The 22,891-nt window shown below is 55.0% G+C and overlaps 1 protein-coding gene across 2 annotated transcripts; it reads left to right on the top strand.

Moving 5' to 3' along the window:
- The first annotated feature begins 14,239 nt into the window (after positions 1-14,239).
- Positions 14,240-21,148, top strand: PLP1 (proteolipid protein 1). 2 transcript variants are annotated; one of them, XM_066559324.1, is made up of 7 exons: positions 14,240-14,346; positions 16,512-16,698; positions 17,128-17,284; positions 18,183-18,351; positions 18,548-18,621; positions 18,733-18,798; positions 19,170-21,148. In XM_066559324.1, the coding sequence occupies exons 1-7, from the start codon at positions 14,343-14,345 to the stop codon at positions 19,239-19,241; spliced, it is 729 nt and encodes a 242-aa protein (XP_066415421.1). In that variant the 5' UTR covers positions 14,240-14,342; the 3' UTR covers positions 19,242-21,148. The 2 variants fall into 2 exon arrangements, with proteins under 2 accessions (XP_066415421.1, XP_066415420.1); XM_066559323.1 differs by having other exon boundaries at positions 17,128-17,389.
- The last annotated feature ends 1,743 nt before the right edge of the window (positions 21,149-22,891 follow it).

Below are 22,891 nucleotides of genomic sequence, written 5' to 3'. Positions count from 1 at the left end.
GAGTTCACATCAACCTTCTCCTTTGATGCCAGACGCTTCCCTGCCTCAAATCTGCAGCCTGGAGAAGGGCTGTGCCAATCCACACTGCCCCAGCCCCTCTCTGCTGCTCAGCCCTGCATTGCCACATCTATAGGTTGAATCCTGTCTGATAAATGAAACCCTGAGGGGTATTTGCAGACAACACCATTACAAGGTGGAGGTGAGTCATTCAACCCCTTGAAAACAGGTTTGGGCTTTTTTCCAGAGAGAAAAGGTTCAGGTGCTTAGGCTCAGTTTCAGGATAAGACCAGCTCTGTGCTATTTGTGTTGAGGGGTGAGGGAGAGGAAGGACAGCAGGCAGAGGGCACTTTGCTCTTCATGCAGGACCACAAAGTCATCCTGCTGCTTCCCACTCATCCTTGGTCCCTCCTTTGGGGTGAGCACAGATTTGCCTTTGCCCTGGAGCCAGGAAGACCTGAAGCATCAGGAGGGTCAGAAACTTCAGGTGGGCACAGGTTTGTGGTGGGCTTTGAACAGCCTGCTCCAGCAGCCCTGCAGCAGGCTTGGAGGGTCAGTTGCTCTGGGGAGGGCTTGGGAGCAGCTTAGAGGCAGCTCCTGGTTTGGGGGCATTGCTTGCCCTGCATCCCTCAGCCCCAGCCCCAGTGAAGGGCTGGACAGGGTAACAGCCCTGCAATTCATCAGGCACAGAGTCTGATGCTCTGGGAGGCTGTGCTTGCTGTAATTAGAGCACACCACATCACAGGCACCTCCATCCTGTCTCCGCATTCTCTCCTGACTTCCTCCCCCTCTCCCAAGGCTCCCAGCCAGCCCAGCCACCTCTGGACATCCTCCTGTCACTTTTTTTCCCAGGACTGGGATTTTCTTTTGCAGAAAGCAAGGTGTGAAGCAGAGCTGCTGCGTGCAGAGGGCTCTGCCAGTGTGCCAGGGCTGCTGTGCATCCTCTGGACCAACTGCTTAAATGCTTAATGAGCCCTGGGGAGCAAAGCAGTCCTTGTGAAAGATTCAGGCTCTCTGCTGCCTTCAGTTTAGGGCCATGTCAGCTCTCCTTTCCCTTTTTTAATCCTCTGACAAATGAAAATAGGGAGAGCAGGCACAGTCTCATCACTGTTTCTAAGGAAAGCAGCAAAACAAACAGGAAACCCCATGTGCTGCACAGGGGGAGAGAACATCCCCTCCACCCTGGGGGACACGGAGGCACACTCCCCCAAAGCAAACATTTGGAGGCATTTAATGGGCTGTGAAATTAATGCTGGAGAAAACACATCCTGGTGGGTGTCTGTGCTCTGCTGCCAGCCTGCAGCTCTCCATGGCTGCCTGGTGTGAGCCCAGTTTGTGCTGTCATCTACTGTCACCGCTTTTCCAGTGTCCTGCTGCTCCCTGCCTTTCCCTGGAGAAGCTGTCTAATAGGCTCTGGGTGCTTTGCTTTCCCAGCAGGAGCACAAATCATCTCATTGCAATAAATGGTGAAAGGATGAGCAGCTGTAGTGGTGTTTTGGTGGAGGGACTGGGCCCCACAGGCACCAGAGCCCAACCATGCCCCTGTTCCTTAGCAGGGCAAGCAGGCTGTGGTGTAGCCACCAGAGGGACAGGGCAGGATGTGGGATTCCTTGGAGGGATGGGCTTGAAAATTGGTCAAAGAAGCTTAAGTTCATGGTCAGGTTCAGGGGGTAGTGCTTGGAGCAATGGGTGGTTTGCTAGAGGGGGGATTTATTGATACAAGTGACAGGAGTTTGGGTTGGATAATTAAAGAGAAAGTGAGTCATGAAGTGAGCATGATAAAAAATCAGGGGCTAGGGTTTATTTGAGGCATACCATTAAGGAGGGGGGAAACCCTCTTTCTTTAGCTTAAAAGGCTAATGCTGGTTCATAGCTTCTTAATGATTAGGATGATATTAGAGAGGATCAGCTTTCAAAGTCGGCGAGCGGGGTGGATTCTACTATTTCTGCTACTTCTACTATTATATTATTAATAATATACTAATTATATTATTATATTCTTATATTATATTATTATATATATATAGTATATATAATATACTATTCTATTATTATATTCTACTATATTCTACTATTTCAACTATTTCTGCTATCTTCTCTGTGGCCTGGAAGGTCACAGGCTGTGGGGATGTTTGGAGCTGCTCCCAAAGGAAGGTGGCACCATGGTGTAGGAGGAGGGCACAGAGGGAGCCCAGTGGGGCTCAGTGTTTGTGTGGCAGTGCCAGCAGGAGCCAGTGCCTCACCAGGCAGGGCAGGGTGACCCAGAGAGGATTGCAAGGTGAACTGAGACACTGGTCCCAACTCCAGCAAATGTTGCTCTATGATTTTGTGGCACTTTTCCAGGCTAAAAATACCCCAGCTGCTGGTGCTGGGGTGGGCTGTGCGTGCAGGCTGGGCAGGGATGCTCTGTGCTGAGGGACTGGCCAAGGGCAGCTGCACCATCCAGCTGGGCTGGCCCTGCCAGCAGCCCCAGGGCTGCCCCTCCTGCTCTGTGAGCAGCCAGGCACAGAGGTCACCTCTCCTCTCGCTCCAAGTGACCTGGCACCTCTCTCCAGGGCTGTGCCAGATGCAGCCGCTCATCCATCAGTCCCCAAAATACTCTGTGGGGACAGAGCATCCTCAGTGAGCGCTCTGAGCTGTGTTTCAGGCCAGCACTGGCTTCTCTGCTGATCCCAGAGGGTCATTTAGGCCCATCTGGGGGCTCCTCAGGGGTGGGATGCTGTAACTGGGCTCATTTTCCCAACAAGGCACAGTGAGGTGAGGCCTGAGGACTCAGCCCATCACTGTGCTTGTGGGGCTGCTGCATGTGCTGAGGAAATGTGCCCCAGACCCTCCAAACAGCTGTGGGGGGACACCAGAGAGGGCCCTTCCCTGTCCCTGTGTGTCTGAGCTGCTGGGTTTGGGACACCAGAGTGGGTGGCTGCAGGGGACAGGGCTGAGGAGCCTCTCTGAGGCTTGGATGCAATCCCAGCATGGCAGGACCCAGCTGGGCCAACCCCATCCCACCCAGTGCCCCCCTGGCCATGGGGAGCAGCTCAGTCCTGCTCCTCTCTGCCCTTCCAAGCAGATCACTCAGAGCATCCTGGAGCCCCTGAGCCCCTTCCCTGAGGCTGGGTGGCCTTTCAGCTGTTCTGAATGCCATCAAAGAAAGGAGAATCCAGTGATTGTTCTTCAAAACCATCCCCTCACCAACAGGTGCTTATCCTCATCTAACATATTTCTGGTATTTTGTGGCAGGTTCTCAAGGAATTATTTTGTGTACATCCCACCCATCACATCCAACCAAGTGAGTGCCACCCTGGCCTGAAGACCTGGAGTGGATGGTGCAGACTTTCCTTTGCCTCTCCATGGGCTGCAGACCTTGTGTCTCTGGCTGTCTTGGTTTGGAAAGCCAGGAGTCTGCTAAGGAAGGCAGGAGCCTCCCCTGAAATGGAGAATGTAAACCCTCCCCCCTCTCTGAATTGCTGTAAATTTTAAATTAAGGGGCTCTCAGGCAAAAATATGGGAGCAGGAATAACAGTTCTTTAGTAGGGAAGAAAATAAAAGGATAAAATAAACAATGCAGTAAATTAAACCAACACTGTCAGAGTCAGAACCCAGCCTGACACCCTGTGGGTCAGGGTGCTGGCAGCAGTGCCATTGGAATTGTGGCTCAGCCCTCCTGCAGTGTCAGGGGTGGCTCTGCTGGAGCAGGGATCCTGTAGAGAAGGATGGATTCTGCCTCTGAAGATCGAGGGGAAGGAGAGGCAGCTGCTGTTCCTCTGGGGAATCCAGTGCAGAAGCTGTGCTGGTGTTCCAGAATCTCCAGATTATATCCAGGTAGGAATGCTTGGCTCCTCCCCCTGGGCTCACATCTCCCAATGGGATGCTGTAGCTCTTATCAGCCGTGCAGGGACATTCAATGGCTGTTATCAGCAGGTGTCCCCTCCCCAGGGAGGAGTGACTGTGGTCACTCAGAGAGAGAGATAAGGCAAACTGCCCACTTGACAAAGATAATCTGCCATAGGATGGTAATAGAACACATCTTGCCTTGCAGTCTGGAACCTGTCCCTGGTGCTGCTGTGGCCTGGAAGGTCACAGGCTGTGGGGATGTTTGGAGCTGCTCCCAAAGGAAGGTGGCACCATGGTGTAGGAGGAGGGCACAGGGGGAGCCCAGTGGGGCTCAGTGTTTGTGTGGCAGCGCCAGCAGGAGCCAGTGCCTCACCAGGCAGGGCAGGGTGACCCAGAGAGGATTGCAAGGTGAATTCAGACATTGGTCCCAACTCCAGCTGCTTTGGGGGGACCCTGGGGGTTGTCTTTTCAGACAGAGCAGGAGAGGAGGGAGCTGCAGGCAGAGGGAGGGCTGGAGCAATGGCACTGCCTGATCCTGTGACCTTGGCAAGCCAGCAGGATGAACAGGGAGATTTAATTTAGATAAGTGTCAAGCGAGACTCTTTGGGACAGCAGCAAAGCCTGGCACAGATCCCAAACCCGTCAGAGGATGCCTCCCTTCCCCAGGGTGCTGGCCTGACCCTGCTCTGGCTGCCTCCAGCATTTCCAGTGTCTCTGGAGAAAATCCACTGGACTTGGACACTGCAGGACCCTCATCCCTGACCTGTGCCTTCCCCTCAGCCGCTGCAGCTCTGCCCTGCCCCAGCAGGGGAAGGAGGGGCTGCTGTGCCAGACCAGTGCCTCAGCAGGGCTGGCCCCAGGGGTGGCACTGGGGCCGTGGGGACAGGCCCAGCGTGGTCCCCCAGTCCCCTCCCCACTGGGGTGCCCGGCTCTGTGCATCCCTGGCCACGGTTGCCATGGTGATGCACATCTCTCCCTGCAGCAGGAGCACTGGGGTTTGATGAGCTCTGCTCACTGTTCTGCCTTCCACAGCTCCCCTGCCCTCAGCCCCAGCAGTGTCCAAGCAGGAGAGCAGCAGGAGATCACCAGGAGCAGACCTTGGGTTTGTGCTGTGTGCCATGGCCTGCAGGCTGCCTGCCCCACCTCACTGCATGGGACTGGTCTGGGCTTTGCCTTCAACTAGAGACCCCCAGGAGGGACAAGCCTGGAAAATGGAACATTACACATCAGGTGGCAAGTGCAGGGGAGAAAGAATAAGAAGAAATAAGAAAGAATAAGAAAGAAGAAAGAATAAGGAAGAATAAGGAAGAATAAGGAAGAATAAGGAAGAATAAGGAAGAATAAGAAAGAATAAGCAGGCCCTGTGCCCTGTGCCCCCTGTCCTGTGCCCCTGCCACTCCCCTCCATGCCCAGCTTGGCCTCTGTGGTGGAGATGGAGGATTTATTCAGATGCAAATGCTCCCACTGCTGACAGATAAAACAGCAGCAGGTCAGGCAGCTGCTTCCAGGGGGGGTATTGACTGTGGGAGTCAGTGTGCAGAGCTGCCAGGGTGGCACCTGCATCCCACAGAGCTGGAAGATGTCACTGTGCCAGGGAAGCCATGGCTGGGAGGGGACAGCATGCTGGGTGTCACTCTGGTCGTGTGGCTGCAAGGATGGTGCCATGAGGAGCCTCCTGCCGTCCCAGGTTCATCCCCACCCTGTCCTCTGCCTCCCCCTGCCATGGGCTCTGTGCTGTCTGTCCTGGGGTCCCTGCTGCAAGTGGCATCTGGGCAAAGCCCCTCCTGCGTCCCCATGTCACCACCTGGCCATGCCCAGGTGATTCCTGCTGGCACAGGAGGGCTGCACAGGGCATCACCTCAGGAATGGCAATGCCTGGAGCCACCAATGAGCCCCCCAGAGCCTGTGTGGTGTCCAGGGGTTGTTCCCAGCTGAGGGGGGCACAGGAGGGGTTTGTGGCCGCTGTCCCCATCCCACTCTCTGAGAGCTGCCTGTGTCTGCAGCCCTGGGCACAGGCAGTGGTGCCCACTGGGGAATGTCTGCACCTCCCACAGCCACCTCCTGGCCCTACCCTTGGCTGTGCTCTCCAGGGTGGTCTCTGGCTCAGGCCCAGGGAGCTGTGACAGCAATGGGGGCTGTCACTGCTGTCCTTTTGCTGTCCAGCCCAGCCATCCCCTCCAGTGCCCCCTTGCTCATCCTGCAGGAGCGTTGGGGATAGGACGGTCAGGAGAGATCTCTGCAGCCAGGTCATGGAACTTGTGGGTTATTGCATTTACTGCAAAGGGCCTGGGTGCAGGGGCCTGCTGGGAGCTGCCAGGCACAGCTCAGAGCAGGGCTGAGAGGAGAGAGGGGGAGAGAGGATGAGAGGGTAAGAGAGTAAGGGAGTAAAAAAGGTAAGAGAGTAAAAGGGCGAGAGAGCTGTGACCCCAAGGTGTGTTAGAAAGTCTCTTTTCCCAGCCTGGCACTGGAGAATGAGTCAGGGCTCTTCATTCCTCGGTCTCAAGGTTGTTTATTGTATCTTATCTATAAAAAATTTTCTCCTGTCCTGCTGAGATCCATCCAGCAGGGCAGTTCCAGGCACTCTGCCTGCCCCCAGGGCAGTGTTATGTCTTTATACTAAAAACTACATGTACAATATTTACTATTACTGTCCAATCCCTATCACCTATGTTAGACAGTGAGCTTCTACTCTAAACCAATCTCTAAGTGCCACCATCACAGCAGGAGATGGAGGCCAAGAAGAAGAAGGAGAAAGGCTGGACACGCCCAGATCCCTCCATCTTGCCCCCTGAACCCCCATTCCAAAAACCCCAAAATCTACTTTTCCACCCTGTGATAGCTTCACTATTATTCTACCTAAACTGTTGTGGCTTGCTGATCTTCATCTAAGGTTGGTGATTTGCTCCACGGGTCATAATCAAACCCACAGGTGTTTTGGGCTCCGTGCCAGGGTCTCTGAGCCCCCTGGCAGGGGTCTTGGCCATTCAGGACAGCCAGAGGGATGTTCTGGGTCCTGACATTTGGGAGCACAGAAATTCACCTGAGCCTTTTCAAATGGGTCCCCTGGGCAGCAAGAAATAAATGGGGACACCCCAGAGCTGAGGCTGGTGCTGGCATTGCTGCACCCTCCCTCTGCAGAGCCCACTGCAGCTCCACAGGGACAGAGCAATCCTGGGCTGTGTTTGCTGTTCTCATCTCCCACCCCCTCCAAGGAGGCAGGATGACATTTGTCTTTCCCTTCCAGGATTTTCTGAAAAGTAAATGAGAACAGTTCAAGAATGTGACCCCACGAATGGCAGAGTGAGAGAGTAATGAACAGCCTGGAAAAGATCAGAGTGAGGCATCTGTTTACCCTCAGGTAGGGAGAAAATCAAGGAGAAATGCAGTGGATGTGAAAGGCAAATCTGCTGGAAAAGGAGCCAGGGGAAAAGAAATCACCTTCTCCACCAACCTGTAATTAATCTGAGGGACTCACTGCACTGAGTGAGAGGCTTTGTGGGAGTTTCTTTTGAAATTAAAAACCAGACTAAGGGAGTTGTTCGTACCACTGTATTATGCCCAGTTTCTGCAGTAAATAGCAGGGCTGTTTGGTGGATAAAAGGAGCAGTGAGCAGCCAGGAAGGCTTCCAGTGCCTGGGCTGCCCTCCCATCAGCTGGGCCCTGGCTGAGGGCACTGCACCTGCCACTGCTGGCACCTCCTGGGTGTACCCTGGCCTCTGCAGCCAGCAGCTGATCCCCCAGGCACACACTCAGCCTCAACACCTGCACACGGGGTGGCACAGCCTGTGAAGGTGAGGGGACAGCAGGAAGGCTCCTGCAGGTGTCACCCGTGGGGTGCCAGGCACCCTGCCCCAGCACAGCCGGGAGCTGCTGGTCCCTGCTGCCCCCAGCAGAGAGCCAGGCACAGGCTGGACGAGCTCTTCCAAACTCTAGAACTGGGCAGGTTTAAAAAGTCAGGCTCCTGCAGAGGGGAGCATCAGCCAGAGACACCAAAACAGAAGGGCAGACACCTGCTCAGACTGCGTGGGAGGTGAGCTCATCTCGGTGCCATCCCTGCTGGCAGCACCTCCTGGTGCCCCTGGGGTCCCAGTAAAGTCGGGACAGGCAGGAGGTGGGTGCTGGTGCCAGCTGGGAGGGCTCTGACCCGGGTTATCCAGCAGGGCTTTGTTGCACTGCCTGCAGTCCTGCCTGCTGGGGAGGGTCTGAGAGCCCCAGAGCATCCCTGGGGGGCTCACGGTGCAGGGTCCCAGCCTGGGCCCAGCCCTTGCTGAGCCTCACAAGGGTTTCAGCCTTTCCCTTTCCCTTTCCCTCTCCCTTTCCCTTTCCCTTTCCTCAGCAGCCCTTGCCCTTCCTCTGTCACCCTGCAACACTGCTCTGTCTGTCTGTCCTTCAGCACTCCTCCCCTGTCCTCTGACAGCCTCAAGCAGCTCCTTCCATTTTTTAATGTAATTTTTATTAGCACATTTTGCAGCAAGCCGGGAACGCCGACAGGACAGTGAGGACAGCCAGGGCGGGCAGAGGGAGCGGGGCTGGCTCTGGGGGAGCCCTTGGCATCCCAGGAGGGATGGACAGACAGACAGACAGACAGATGGACGCTGCTGCAGCCAGCACAGCCTGCCCACGGGCACTGTCACCTCCTGGTTCTGTCGGGGACACCTTGATACAATGATCTCCTTAAGCCAGGTCCTATAAACTTGTCCCAGACATCTTTTATGAAAAATCCGTTCCTTAGGATTTTTTCTCCTGAGAAGCTGAGAGGCCTCAGGAACAAAATGTAACCAATGGTTATCTGCTGCTGTGGAATGCAACAGGTGCATCTGGGATTGGTCTCATGTGGTTGTTTCTAATTAATGGCCAATCACAGTCCGGCTGGCTCGGACAGAGAGTCCAAGCCACAAGCCTTTGCTATCATTCCTTTTCTATTCTTAGCTAGCCTGCTGATGAAATCCTTTCTTCTATTCTTTTAGTATAGTTTTAATATAATATATATCATAAAATAATAAATCAGCCTTCTGAAACATGGAGTCAGATCCTCATCTCTTCCCTCATCCTCAGACCCCTGTGAACACCATCACATAAGCTCTTGGAGATCTCTGTGTGAAAAGTGCAGATTAAATGGCTCTACACAGATATTTACTGTGTGTGTTTTGTTGTATTGATTAGTGGTGCTGTGTTCACATTTTAATAGTATGGTAAATGCAGTTTTGTAGTTAAAAGGTCACTTTTGTAGTTAAAATAGGAACTATGTCTATGGAATATTTTTTTAAAGAAAGGAATGAGGTACTCACATGGAGATAGCAGCCACAGGACACCTAAATCTTTCAGAGAAAGAGAATTTATTGCTACATTATCAGAAGAAATGAACTTCTTCCCACCTTGCTCAGGCCTGAAGACCCTGTCAGGATTCAGAGGAAGCAGCTGACACTGCCCAGACAGAATTCTGTGTTTGAATGGAATTTATGCATCATGTATGAGATGTATGAATATGCAACAGGCTGTTGCTTTTAAGGGTTAATCCTCTGGTAACGTGGGTCCTTTTTCGGGCTTATTTTGCCCAGAAAGAGGTACCTGGACTGTCCGTAACTCTTTGTTTCTATTGTCTCATATTGTCCTAATTCAATTGTCTAAAATTTTTATTACTCTTTTTTTTATTACTCTACTTGTATTACTATTTTTATAACCATTTTTTTACTACTAAACTTTTAAAATTTTAAAAACCAGTGATTGGCGTTTTTTACATATATCACACTTGAGATAGCTCAGCTACCTCAGATGCCATAAAATCAGCAGGATGGCTTCTGTGGTAGTGTTGGAAACAGAAAAGTTTGTATAAAAGGCAAAATAACAAAGCTCTTTACAGAGAAAAACTGAGCCGGGCCAAAGAGGCTCTTCCTCCTTGTAAAACACCTCACAAAAGCAATCAGTTCCTTTGTTCTCTTCTTTTGCTAGTGAATTGCTCAGGCAGGACTTTTTGGCTTCTGTCCAATTGGCTATCCTTAAGTTTGAGATTAAGTCCCCAAGGTCCTATAAAGTGTATTTTTACCTAATTGAAGAGAGAAACTTCTAGGCTTTTTTTCCTTTGCAAGGAGACAAAAGATAATTTTGTCACTCTGTCAACAAGGGGCACATCCCTACAGCACCTGGGGAATCAGGAGGGTTTGCAGGGCAGGAAAATTCCCCTGTTGGGTTCCTGGCTGGGGGTTTCACCCCACTGGTGGCTGTCACAGACACATTTTATGAAAAATCCTTTCCTTAGGGTTTCTCCTCCTGAGAAGCTGAGAGAAATGAAATGTAACCAATGGTTATCTGCTGCTGTGGAATGCAACAGGTGCATCTGGGATTGGGCTCATGTGGTTGTTTCTAATTAATGGCCAATCACAGTCCAGGTGTCTCGGACTCTCTGGTCAGTCACAAGATTTTATTACCATTCCATTCTTTTCTATTCCTTGCTAGCCTTCTGATGAAATCCTTTCTTCTATTCTTTAGTATAGTTTTAGTATAACATTTTATTTTAATATAATATATATCATAAAATAATAAATCAGTCTTCTGGAGCATGGAGTCAAGATTCTCATCTCCTCCCTCATCCTGGGACCCCTGTGAACAGCATCACAGTGGGCGAGGCAGGGCAAGGAGGTGAGAGAAGAGCAGAGTTAAAATCAGCAGCAGATGACAAGGAATTCATCCTGACCAGGGAAGAGGTGGCTAAAAATAGCAGCAAGGCTCTCTCTCAGCTGTGACAGGATGGGCTGGGGTTTCTCCTGCTGACAGATGTATAATGGATAAAGGCACTGCACGTGCTGCTGCTGCTGCTGCTGCTGCCTCTTGGGGGTACCCAGGGCTGTGCCTGCATTTTGGGGAGCACACTGCAGGGGCTGCCTTGGTTTTGCAGGGTCAGCACACACTGATTTTGGCCTCTCTGCATCTTTGAAAGCCCAGCCCCATGCCCAGGGGAGTGCAGAAAATGAGGAGTGCAGCCCCTGGGGGGGCTGTAGGCAAAGAAATCAATTAGCAGGGAATAAAAATGCTCCCTGGAACTGCAGGAAACCCCCTTCTCCCAGCCGGCCTCACCCCAGGGAGGGCTGCCTGCCTGCCCAGCGTGTGCTGGGAGGGGGTGGGACAGGCAGGAGGCTGTGCTGTGCCACCAGAGTGATGGGACAGTGACAGTGACAGTGACAATCACCACAGTGACAGTGACAATCACCACAGTGACAGTCTCTGGTGATTGTGGCTGCACACAGACAGGGACAGGAGGATGCTCTGCTCCCCTGCCCCACATGCTCCTGCTTGCTTTCCATCCCACTGCTTTGCCCTAAAGTAGTGGAGTGGATGAACCAGTGGTGCCTGTCCCTTTGCCATTGATGTCCCCTGCTTGTCCCCCCAGCCCCAGGGCAAGTCTGAGTCTGAGCTGCGGCTGCCAAGAGAAAAACCCACAAAAATTCCAGGGAGTCCTTTCCACGTGGGGAGCTCGTTTAGGGATGTGTGTGTGCCCACCCAAACCCTTCACTTTGATGCAGCCTTTTGCAGCATCTCAGTGCAGACTGGGGGTGCTGGGGAAGGAAAACCCCCTCCAAGCCCTGCCCTGCCCTGCCAGCCCCCACACACCTCACAAGGGGCAGCGTGGCAGTGCCAGGCTCTGTTAGTGAGAGCTCCTGGCTAAGCCCTTCATTTCCCAGGGGTTTGGATGCAATTGCTCACTGCCCAAGGGTCAGAACAAATTGCAAGGTGATCCATATTGATTTATAAGCATGTTTATTTTTACCAGCCTGGCGTGTTCCCCACCTGGGAAGCAGCAGTGATTTCTCTGGCAGGGATGAGTCAAGAGGAGAGCTTTGATGTGGGCTGGCAGGCTCCCTGCAGCTCCCTGGGGGCTCATCCAGGAGGGGCTGAGCTGCAGGACTGCTCTGGGCAGGCAGAAGTGCAGGGTTGGGTTTGCAGCAGAGGCTCTCCCAAACTCTCCAGCTGAAGTGCAAAGTGTGAAAAACGCCAATCACTTGGTTTTTAAAGTTTTAAAAGTTTAATAGCTATAAAATGGTTATTAAAATAGTAATACAATTAGAGTAATAATAATTTGGACAAATTCAATTAGGACAATATGAGACAATAGAAACAAAGAGTTATGGACGTCTGGGTACCTCTTTCTGGGCAAAATAAGCCCGAAAAAGGACCCACATTAACAGAGCATTAACCCTTAAAAACAACGGCCTGTTGCATATTCATACACCTCATCCATGATGCATAAATTCCATTCAAACACAGGATTCTGTCCTTCCTCTGAACAACTTCTTCCTCTGAATCCTGACAGCGCCTTAGAGGCAGGAAGAAGTTCATTTCTTCTGATAATGGAGCAATAAATTCTTTTTCTCTGAAAGATTCAGGTGTCCTGTGGCTGCTATCTCGCTGTGAGTCCTTTCTTTAAAAAAATATCCTACATAGCATAGTTCCTATTTTAACATTTTTTTATAACCTAAAGCTATATTTAGCACACTACTCAAGAGAATTACTACAGCATAACTGTCTAACACAACACATATAATATTCATTTGAATATTTGTGAAAAGCCAACCATAAAATAGGCATTTTTCACAAAAGGGAGAGGGATGCAGAAGGAGTTTTCCATCATCCCCGTGGCTCAGGTGCCCCCGGGCTCTGCCCCCTCAGAGCAGGCACAGGGCAGTGCCTGGGGTGGGCTCTGGGTGCCCACCCAGCTGCCTGGGGCAGGGTACCCTCCATGCTGCCAGGGAAAGGCAACTCCAAACACTTCCCTGCACATTTTCTTCTCCCTCAAGCCTTAGAAATCCAAGGGGGGGATTTCCCCCTTTTCCTTGTCCTGCAGTCCTGCTCTGGAGCATCCATGGAGCACTGCCAGGAGGTGGTGGGTGATCCCCACTGCCACTAATGACATGGCCAAGGGGTTTCCATCTCACTTTGTCATCCACCTACTGACAAAAAATGCCCAATAGCCAAGAATTTTACACGAGTTTCTCCAGGAATCACAGTCCCTCTTAGCTGCTCACCTTGTGCCCAGTGAGGTAAAAGTCCCACCTCCCTCCAGAGTGTTCAGAAATGGCAGAGCCAGCAAGCCTGGAATTTCTGTGGAAATAAAAAAAAGAGGGGCTGGTATGTTTTTGCCCCATGTCATATTTTATTCTTTTCCTGTCATGTTGCATTTTATATGTTTTATTTATGGGGGACTTTTTATGTAGCACTTTTTCCTCCTGGTGGCTGGGGGTGCCTCTGGGCTTCCCTGAGATGCAGGCAGGGCTCTGCTGGTTTCCAGGGGCTGGAGGGGTTCTGGCTATTTCCAAAGGGGTGTTGCAAGTCTGTCACCTTCCCACGGCCATTTCAAGGCCATCATGGCCAGGTGACATTGCTGCCAGGCCACCTGATGTTGCCACAGTGGTGGCAGAGGCTCCCCCTGCTCTGTTGTCCCCTCCCATTCCACATCTGGCTAAGGACGCCAAGCAGCCCCTCTACAGTGGGAAACCGAGGCAGGGAGGGGTGCTGTGGGGCCAGGAGCTGTGCCCCACTGATGTGGGGTGCAGTTGGCCACCACAATGCCCTGGCACAGGTGCCCAAGTGGTGATTCCCCCCCGGCCCACCTGTGGGCAAGCCAAGGGGTGCCTTTTTGGCTTGGTGGGGAAGGGGCAGAGTCCCCAGAGGGTGGCCCAGCCTGGTCCTAGCGTGCCACAGCCCAGCAGTGTCCCCGAGGCCAGGGACAGGCAGGCCCTGGGCACTGCCTGGCACACAGAGGGGCATTGAGGGACACAGCAGGGCTTTGTCCCCCGTGCCTGCCGGGAAGGGCCCGGTTGCCCTCTGCAGGCTCCCCTGGCCCTCTGCTGCCTCCACAGCTGCAGGGGACCAGGGGCACCCACGGGATGTGGGGCACCCAAGGGACCAGGCTGCCCCTGCCACAGCCCTGGGGAGCCACGGGTGTCCCCACCAGAATGCCACTGCCCCATGGGGGTCACGGGGCTGGGCAAAGCAGCTGCAAGATTCCCATCAAAAGGGGCAAAACTTCCAGTTTGGAGCCCCCAAAGCTGAAAGCAGGTTCCTGGGATGGGAACCCCTCTTTCCTGCTGCCAGATGTTGGGAATCGGGGAGGTGACAGGGGGACACCAGTGCTGACCCACAGGGCCACACTCCCACACTGCCTCAGTGGGCAGCTTGCACAAACACAGCCTGGGGGGGCTGGGGGATGTCCCCAGAGCCACCAATGAGTGGGGAGCAGCCCGTCCCCTGCCCCAGAGCGCTGTCTCACTTTGCGAAGCCCTTTCCCCCCGGAGGCTGCGCGGGGCCCTTGGCATCACCGGGGGCTGGCAGCCAAGGGGTGCTGGGGGGCGGGCAGGGCGGGCCCGTGCCTTTAAGGGGGGTGGCTGTCACTCACAGAGCCCTTTTCTTTGCTGGAGAGCGGGACAGGCACCCAGAGGGGGAGTCCAGGGCGTGGGAGCGCCGGGCAGCACCGAAGCAGCAGAGGCAGAGCGGCGCTCGGGGAGCGGACCAAGAGCAGCACCATGGGTGAGCATGAGGGGAGGGTGGGGGACACCTGGGGAGCTGCTGCTGTGCCTCTGGGGACCTTAGCCCAGAGCAGAGCCCACTGAAAGTTTCCTCTTGCACCAGTGAGGTCCTGGTGACCCCGGTGTGCCCGTGCCAGCCGTGGCAGCTGCCGAGGGAGGATGCCTTGGCACGGCAGGGATGATGTTTTCTTTCCCGAGGCAGTTTTCTGTCCCCGTGTGCTCCTGTGCTGTCTGTGGGGGCAGATGCCATCCCTGCAGCCTGTCCCACCCCAGCCCTCACCACATGAGAGCTCCATGCTGGGGCTGGCAGGAGCTGAGAGGTGCAGGCAGGGCACTGAGCCCATCACAGCTCGTGCCACTTGGGAAAACAGAGCCACACCTGGTGCCTCAGTTTCCCCACTGATACAGCAGAGCTAATACTCACCGGGGTACCCCTGGGGTTTTAGGGCTGCTCTGTTCCCAGGGGTGCCTTGTTCTGCTGGCCCCCTGCCCCTCCTCCTGTCTGCAGCACGTTGTTTGGCGCTGGCAGCAGCGGAGCCTGGGCACAAGGCTCAGGATTGTGTGGCACAAGGGCTCTTTCTCTCCTCCTTTCCCCTCTCCAGGCTTCCCCTTGCAACTTCCCAAAGCAGAGGGGCTGTGGCAGGGCCCTGTACCATCCCAGGGCTCTCAGACCCCTAGGAATGGAGCTGCTCACTGCCCCAGAGCTGGCACATCTGTGCCATCTCCCAGGTGGCCAAAAATCAAACCAGGAAAGGCGAGTTTGGCCCAGCGAGGGGCCAGACCCTGTGGGTGCCAGTGAGGTTGGGAGCAGCACTCCCAGGATGAAGGAGGCCCCCCCTGGATGTGCTGTGTCCAAGGCAAACAAGAGGGAGGGGTCCCAGCACTCCCCTATAGCGCTGCCTTTGTTCCCTGTTTGCTCTTGGCGTGGGGCAGCCACTGGGGTGGCAGTGCCAGGACAATCCCCCATTGTCCTCGGTGCCACTGCACAACCTTGCTCCCAGTGGGGAGGGGAGGGCTGGCCAGGACCCCACGGCTCTCTTGTCCTCTTGGGGAGGAGATAAGCACTGTGGGGTTTGTGGAGGGAGCGTGGGTTTGGTGTGGGTGCCTTTTTGGCATTCAAGGCAGGAATTCTATGCCCAGATGGGAGCCACTGTGCCCTGGGCAGTGGGGTGCCACAGCCCACGTCCTGGGAAAGGGGAGCAGCTTCCCCAGGTGTCACACAGCCAGGGCAACAGCTTGATCCAGCTTAGCTGGAGCCAGATGCTGGTGGGTGCAAACCCACCTGGCTGTCTGCTCCCAAAGCAGGCAGGACAGCAGCTGGCTGGGCACCTCCAAACCCAGCCCACAGGGAAACTGAGCCAACACTCCTGCACGTTAGAGCCCCGACGTGCAGAAGGAGCAGGTGCCCATGGCCTCACTGCTGGAAAAACGCAGCATTTAGGCACTCCAAGCAGCACACTGCTGTGTGTCCTTGCTTTCCCTGCAGCTCCTGGAGGACTAAACCTATTACACAAGTGTTGTCATTTGTGGAACTGGCACGGCTCCTTCCTACAAGCACGTCTGCCTGCCTAAAAGGGCGGCTGAAGCCCGAGCTGCCTGCGGGGTGCCAGGCAAGGGACCAGTGCCCACGGTGCCACCTGGATGTCCAGAGTGCTCAGGGTGTGTGCTGGCTCCTGCTGTGCTGCCCCAAGCAGGGCCACCTCGCTGGATCTTCCCTGGGGTTTGATTCTGTGGAGGTGCTGGGTTCCCCTCTATTTTTAATGGCAAAACAGAGCTGCAGGCAGCTGTGGTGGCTGCTGTGGTGGCAGTGGGGAGCCCATTAGCAGCTTGCTTGCCAGGTCCCACTGGCATTACGCTACGTCACGCTCTATTTCCATCTGTTTGTCACGGGTCAGCATGGCTGGCTCCTCACAGCCCCCGTGCCCCACGCTGCCACCATCCCTGGGCACCCTTGGGTGGGCTCCTGAGCTGCTCGCAGAGCTCTCAGGGGAGCTGCTGGGTTTGGCTCTGCAGCACTGCAATGGGTCGTTTCTGGGGTTTTCCTTCCACCTGTTTTTCTCCTCCTGGCAGGCACCTTTCTCCCACTGTGCCTGTGCTCCTGAGCTGCAGGCTCCAAGCAATCCTTGTCCCAGCAGTCCCGTCCCACCTCTCCCCTTTTCTTCATAGGTTTACTTGAGTGCTGTGCCAGATGTCTCATTGGGGCACCCTTTGCTTCCCTGGTTGCCACTGGCCTGTGCTTCTTTGGGGTAGCACTGTTTTGTGGCTGTGGGCACGAAGCCCTCACAGGCACCGAGCAGCTCATCGAGACCTACTTCTCCAAAAACTACCAGGACTATGAGTTCCTCCTCGATGTGTAAGTACCCCGCTGCAGAGCACCCACCTCACAGCTTTGTCCTGCTCTGTGCCAGGCTGGGGTGTCTGGCTGGGCTGGTTGGGGCCAGGCTCTCACCCAGACACCAGGGAGACCCCAAGCTGCCTTTGCCCATGGCTCCATGGCAGGGTCCAAGTGGCCACTTGTTTTATTTCACACCAGTTTTCATCTGACCCTTGCAAGGTGTCCTGGGTAGAGCTGGACCTCTGCACGGGGTAGGTATGGAGGATGTGGGGGTGTCTGTGGCAGCCTTGCTCCCCACAGCTTTGCCCCAGCTTGCTCTTCCTGTGGCTTCACCCTCTGTTGTGGTCCCCTTGGGGCAGCGTGGGGAGGGGAAGCAGCAGCAGCCAGGGCTGAGCTCTGGTACCTCCCTGGCACCTGAGCCCCCCTGCCCGCTCCTCTCCCCCACAGCATCCACGGCTTTCAGTACTTCATCTACGGCACAGCTGCCTTCTTCTTCCTCTATGGAGCCCTGCTGCTGGCCGAAGGCTTCTACACCACCGGCGCCGTCCGGCAAATCTTTGGGGACTACAGGACCACCATCTGCGGCAAGGGCCTCAGCGCTACGGTAACTGGGGGCCCGAAAGGGAGGGGAGCGCGAGGCCCCCAGCGAGCTCACTCGTGGCAGCGGGTGTGTCATTGTTTGGGAAAGTGGCTAGGACATCCTGACAAGGTGATCTTAACCGGGGTTTGGCACCCCTTCGCGCGCCCCAGCGGGTTCACCACGCTCCGTGCGGCCAAAGGGCAGGAGACTGAGCCCCTCCGGGTTTTGGGATATCCCAAAGGGAAGCACAGCCCTGCTGTCCTCACCCAGGCTTGCCGTGTTTCCTGGGGACAAAAAGCAGCACAAATGGCTACATTTAATAAAAATGCTTCATGTTTAAACATAGGCGGGGAGAATCTGAGCATCCCTGCAGTGCTGGCAGCTCAAAGCTCTTTGGCACCCGGTACCCCCGGGGTCGTCCACTCCACTGTGCTTGGGAACCAGGACAGAGTGCTGGCAAGGGGGTCCTGTGGCCTGGGGGAGCAGAGGGGCACGGCTGTGGTTCCCTCGGGGGGTGGTTGGGGTGGCACCATGGAGGGAGGGCAGGAGAACCATGCTGACACACCAAGGCAGCTTTTGCAGCTGCCCTCCCTCAGAGATCAAACCCTGCTTGGCCGTGGACACGGTTACCCCCTCCCCAAAATGTGACAGCATTCCTGCTGCTGCCAGTCCCCCCATGCACACCCAGCCGGGCACGAATCTGGGACTGGCCCTGCTCCTGTGAGCTGCAGGAGCCCCAGCCTGGGCTGCTGTGCTGTGCTGCCTGCCTGGGGCCACGCTGGCTCTGCAGAGCTGGGTGCAGAGCATCACAGTCCCCACCTGCCCCACGCCCTGCCCTGTCTGGGGAACCTCGCGCTCCCCTGTCCGTGGCCTGGGCCATTGGTAACCACGGCTGTGCCCGGCTTTGTCCTGCCCCCTGCAGTTTGTGGGCATTACCTACGTCCTGACCATCATCTGGCTCCTGGTGTTCGCCTGCTCTGCCGTGCCTGTCTACATCTATTTTAACACTTGGACCACCTGCCAGTCCATTGGCAACCCCACCAAGACCTCGGCCAGCATTGGCACCCTGTGTGCAGATGCCAGGATGTACGGTGAGTGCTGGGTTCACCAGCCAGGGGAGGAGAGGGGATGGAGGGCAGGGCCCAGGCACGTTGGGTGGGATAAAGCAGGGCAGGTGCTGAAGAGCCCTGAAATGCTGGGGGGTGTGTGACAGGTGGCTGCAGGAAGCTGAGCAAGGGAGTTAGCTGCCAGCCACACCCCACTCACCTGGCTCCCACATCTCCACAGGTGTCCTGCCCTGGAATGCTTTCCCTGGCAAGGTGTGTGGCTCCAACCTGCTCTCCATCTGCAAGACCAGCGAGGTGAGTAACTCCTGCCACCTCACGTGTGCTCCCCTCGAGGGGACACCTTGGCTCTGGCCTCCCCAGGCAGCACGTGGGACCCTGTGAGCTCACCCTCCTGTTGCCTTGCAGTTCCAGATGACTTTCCACCTCTTCATCGCAGCCTTCGTGGGGGCAGCTGCCACGCTGGTCTCACTGGTGAGTCAGTGCTCCCCCTGCCCAGCCGTGCTTCTCCGCCTGGCAAAGATGTGGGGGAAAAGGACAGCGAAGGTGGTGGGCATGGATGGGACAGAGCCTGTGCTCGTGTCGTTTTCTGGCACGTAAGTGCAGATGGTGAGTCCAGGCCATAAGGTAGAGGTGGCTGCAGGAGGGGATCTGGAGAGGCTTTAGCAGACTGACAGGGAGAGGTCCCAGTGCATGGAGTGCCCTGCCTTTCCCTGGCTCTCCTCTTGTGCACACCAGTGACACGGCACTCGGGGCTGCAGGGCTCTGCAGGGCTCTGCAGGGCTCTGCTCTGTGGGGCTGTGGGGCTGGGGCTGCCCCCTCGCTCACTCTCCTCCCACCCACAGGTCACCTTCATCATCGCAGCCACCTACAACTTCGCAGTCCTCAGGCTGATGGGCCGAGGCACCAAGTTCTAGCCCACGAGGCGGAGCCGGCCAGACCAAATGCCCTCCTTTTGTCTAACCCCGAGGCTTTAACACTGCAGCCACCTGACACCAGGTCTCCTGCGTTAACTCTGCCTTCGCTGATGACTCCCCTCCTCTTCCTCCCTCGCATCCATTGTGCTGAGCGTGACCAGGAAGGAGAGCTTCCCACCGATGGACGCCTCTTCATGCACTTTTCTCTCGTTGCTCATCCGTAACCGGTTCGCTCTAGAGCCAAGCCCATCAAAACCAGCCAGAGAAGAGGAGGGACTTTCTCCAATGTCCCAGTGTTGCCTAGGGATGAGCAAAGGCCTTCAAGCTCCTGGGAGGAAGAAATCCATGTAGGTTGCTCCGTGAGTAGCAAGAGGCTACCTAGAGAGAAAAGGAAGTTGGCCCAGTCCTGGTACCATTGCTAAAGACTCTCCTGGAGCTGTCTGCTATCACCACCCATGGATGGAGAATAAGAGAAGGATTTTTTTTTCCCTTAGCAGAGAAAGATGAATTTAACCTAAATCGCCTGCTGCAGCCACGGCAAAGGGAGTTCAGGGCAAGGATCTTCCCAGTGTGGAGAAGAGAGTGCTGATCCCAATGCCGATAAAGGCCTAACCCAGCTGCTCCTATTAAAGCCTAAAGGAGTTTGGTGTCTCTGTAGACAAGGGGGACTCTTGGCTTTACCCTCCAGGCAGCAGAGAGGCAGCAAATAGGTTTGACTGAGGAGGGGACACCTCTGCAGCAAGCCCTGGGAGCGTAAAGCCAGAGCCATCCCTCCGTAGGCAGGGGATAACCCTCGGGACCACGTGCCTTGCCTGCCCTGCCAGTGCCCTTCACAATGGTGCTCTTCTCTGGGGTGATGTCTGCTTCTCTAACCTCCACTGGGCCACAGAGCTCGGCTCGCTTCTCCCCCCTGTCAAGTGTAACCAGCCCTCCTTCTGTCCCCCTCGTCCCCTCACTTTTTTTCCTGCAAGTCAGGACAGCTGCCTTGTGCCTGCCAGGGTGGGAGGGACCGGCAGCATCTCGCTTCCAGGTGAAACCCATGAAGGAATTGAGGAGGGAAGGAAAGGTGGCGGTTTGGGGGGTCACAGGGTGCAAACACAGCCCGTCTCTGCAATCCAGATCCTTACTGGTGCCAGTCTTTTCCCATGGAGAGGGGTAGGGGAGCAAGGGGTTGGGTGGAGACCTCTCCTCCATGACTGTTCTCCTCTGGCTGGGATGCATGGATCCAGCCAGACCTGCAGAAGTGCTGTTTCCAGTCTTCCCTGACAACTGGTGATTTGTTTTGCTCTCCCTGCCTCTCTCCTTAGTGCTAATCTTTGTGTTTATTTATTGGAGAAACTAATTTCAGTGGCAGACTGAAGCTCCATCTTGCATGGATTTATTTTTTTTTCCATGTCTGTATTGTTGTTATATATATTTTTAAGTGCTGGTTTCAGCAGGGGCAAGGATAAGGAGGCAGATCTGCTGAGCAGTGCATTTGAAGGATCCTTGCTGCCAGGAATGCTGAAATAGGTTGGCCAGGCTACCAACGCACACGGGATGGGGAGGGGGGAGATCCAGCAGGGGTGGCAGGGTGGGGAGAAACCAGTCAAGATCTGGAAATTCACACAAGTGCTATCTCTCTTGAGGGGTTGCTGGGGTTTTTTTTCATATCCATTTAACAAAAAATAACCAGGTCCTCCTTCCCACCCTTGTCCCCAGACCCCACACACGCACACACACATACACACACACATACACGTGCAAAAAGAGTTAATCAACTGAAAGTGTTTCCTTCATTTCTGATCTAGAATTTCAACTTGTTAACCAGCAATAAAAAGGAGCAAGTTTTTAAAGACTTATCTTACAGGATGTATTTTATAAAAATTAAAGAAAATACATTAAAATTAAGAACATTCTGAACAAGATGTACGTCTGCCTGTCCATTTGTTGTGCTGGCTTTCCCACCTTCTGCCCCCACAAGAAAAAAAAAAAAGGGGAGGCTCTCCAGGGAAAGGGAGGCTGCAGAAGAGAAGGTCTCAGAGGAGCAGTACTTGCTGATCCATGTGTGGGCCAGCAGCCCCTGCAGGGCTCTGCCCACTCCAGCCACGAGGTTCATAACTCTGACTTCAAAATCATTGTTCCCAGCTTGTGGGGGGGCCCTTAAAACCTCTTATTTCTCCTCCAGTCACCCTGAGGAAAGCTGGGGTCTTGTAGCAGCTGCTTGCTTGTGTTTGCTGCTGCTGCTGCCCTTTAACACTCTGCCCACGTGCTGACAGCCTCTGCTGTGTCTCCTCATGTAGCACAACAAAACCACAACAAAACTAACAGGACATCTCCAGCCAAGCTGGCTGGCACTAAGGCAGCATGTGTGGGATGAACATGGCCAGAGCCATGCAGGGTGGGCGATTGTCTCGCTTGCAGAGAGCCCTGTGTGGAACAGGATGGCCTTGTTCAGGCACAGGGACACACTGGACTGTCACAGAGCCCTGCATGTCCTGCCTGTGGCTCTGTGGTGCCACTTGCTGCAGGATTGTTAACCGTGTCCATGGTGCTGGTGTGTGGGAGGGCATTGGCTGCTGCCTTTCTGCCCCAGAAACCCTTAGGTGCATCTTTCCGCAGCAGCTGCTCAAAAATTACTGATTCAAATGCTGTTTCTCTTGGAAATCTCCCCAAAAGCTGTGCTCAGGGGCCTCCAGGGAGTGAGGCCACAGAGGGATGCTCCCAGCCCTATGTATCTGTCCAAAAATGCAGATTTCAGGCACAGCTACATGCTCAGGAGTGGCAGGGTGGGACCTTCACTACTCCTCCTAAATAGGAGCCTAGCCCAAATCCCACTCCCCCTGCTCTTCCCTGGCTTCAGCCCCCTCTGAACAGGCAGCAAAGTTGCCCAATGCAGCCTGGCCAGGGGAGGTTTAGCTCATGCACTGCTGCTGCCCCAGCTCAGTGGCACAGCTTGGCCTTGCCCTGGATGACAGAAACCCATGGGGCTGCAGCCAGCATCAACGGGGCCCTTTGTTCCCTGCGTTCCCAGATGCCATCACCCTCCTCTCCCCATGCTGAAAGGGTTCTGTGTGTGCACAATCAGCCCCAGGGCAGCAGCGAGCTGGGGAACAAAACATCATCTCTGTCCCCTGGCAGAGACTGGTGCCCCCCGGCCGGGGTGCGGGCTGGGGACAGCAAGTGCGAGGTGGCGGCGTGTGAGAGCAGCCAGCAAGGCCAGGGAGCTGGGCAGGGCCCGGGGCCAAAGGACACATGGAGCCTCATCAGGTGTGCCCTCAGCCATGCCCCACTGCCATCCCACCTGGGGACATGGGACCTGCCCTCAGAGCTTCTTTCCTGGGCACCCAGCGCCCTCCAGACACTGGCTGAGAAAAGACAGGGAACAAGCTCTGCCTCATACTAAACCACATCTCTGTAAAAAAGCCAAACCAAAACAAACCAAACCACATCTTGGCCCGTCAGGAAAGCTCCAAGCTCCAAGGGGACCCAGTGCAATCACCTGCGGCTAAAATGCGGCAGTACTTTGTTCCCACTAAAGAGAAAGGGACCAGAGCAAGGGACCAGAGCAAGGGACCAGAGCAAGGGACCCAGGAGCAAGTCCCATGGGCTGGCTTGCTGGCAAGAAGGCGAGGCAACTCCCATCCCTCCATCCTGTGCCCTGCCGCCCC

Source organism: Molothrus aeneus, chromosome 14 (assembly GCF_037042795.1).
Source record: "Molothrus aeneus isolate 106 chromosome 14, BPBGC_Maene_1.0, whole genome shotgun sequence".
In the NCBI taxonomy this organism is placed as follows: domain Eukaryota; kingdom Metazoa; phylum Chordata; class Aves; order Passeriformes; family Icteridae; genus Molothrus; species Molothrus aeneus.
The sequence above is the reverse complement of the archived record's forward strand: the minus strand, read 5'-3'. Positions and strand labels throughout refer to the sequence as shown.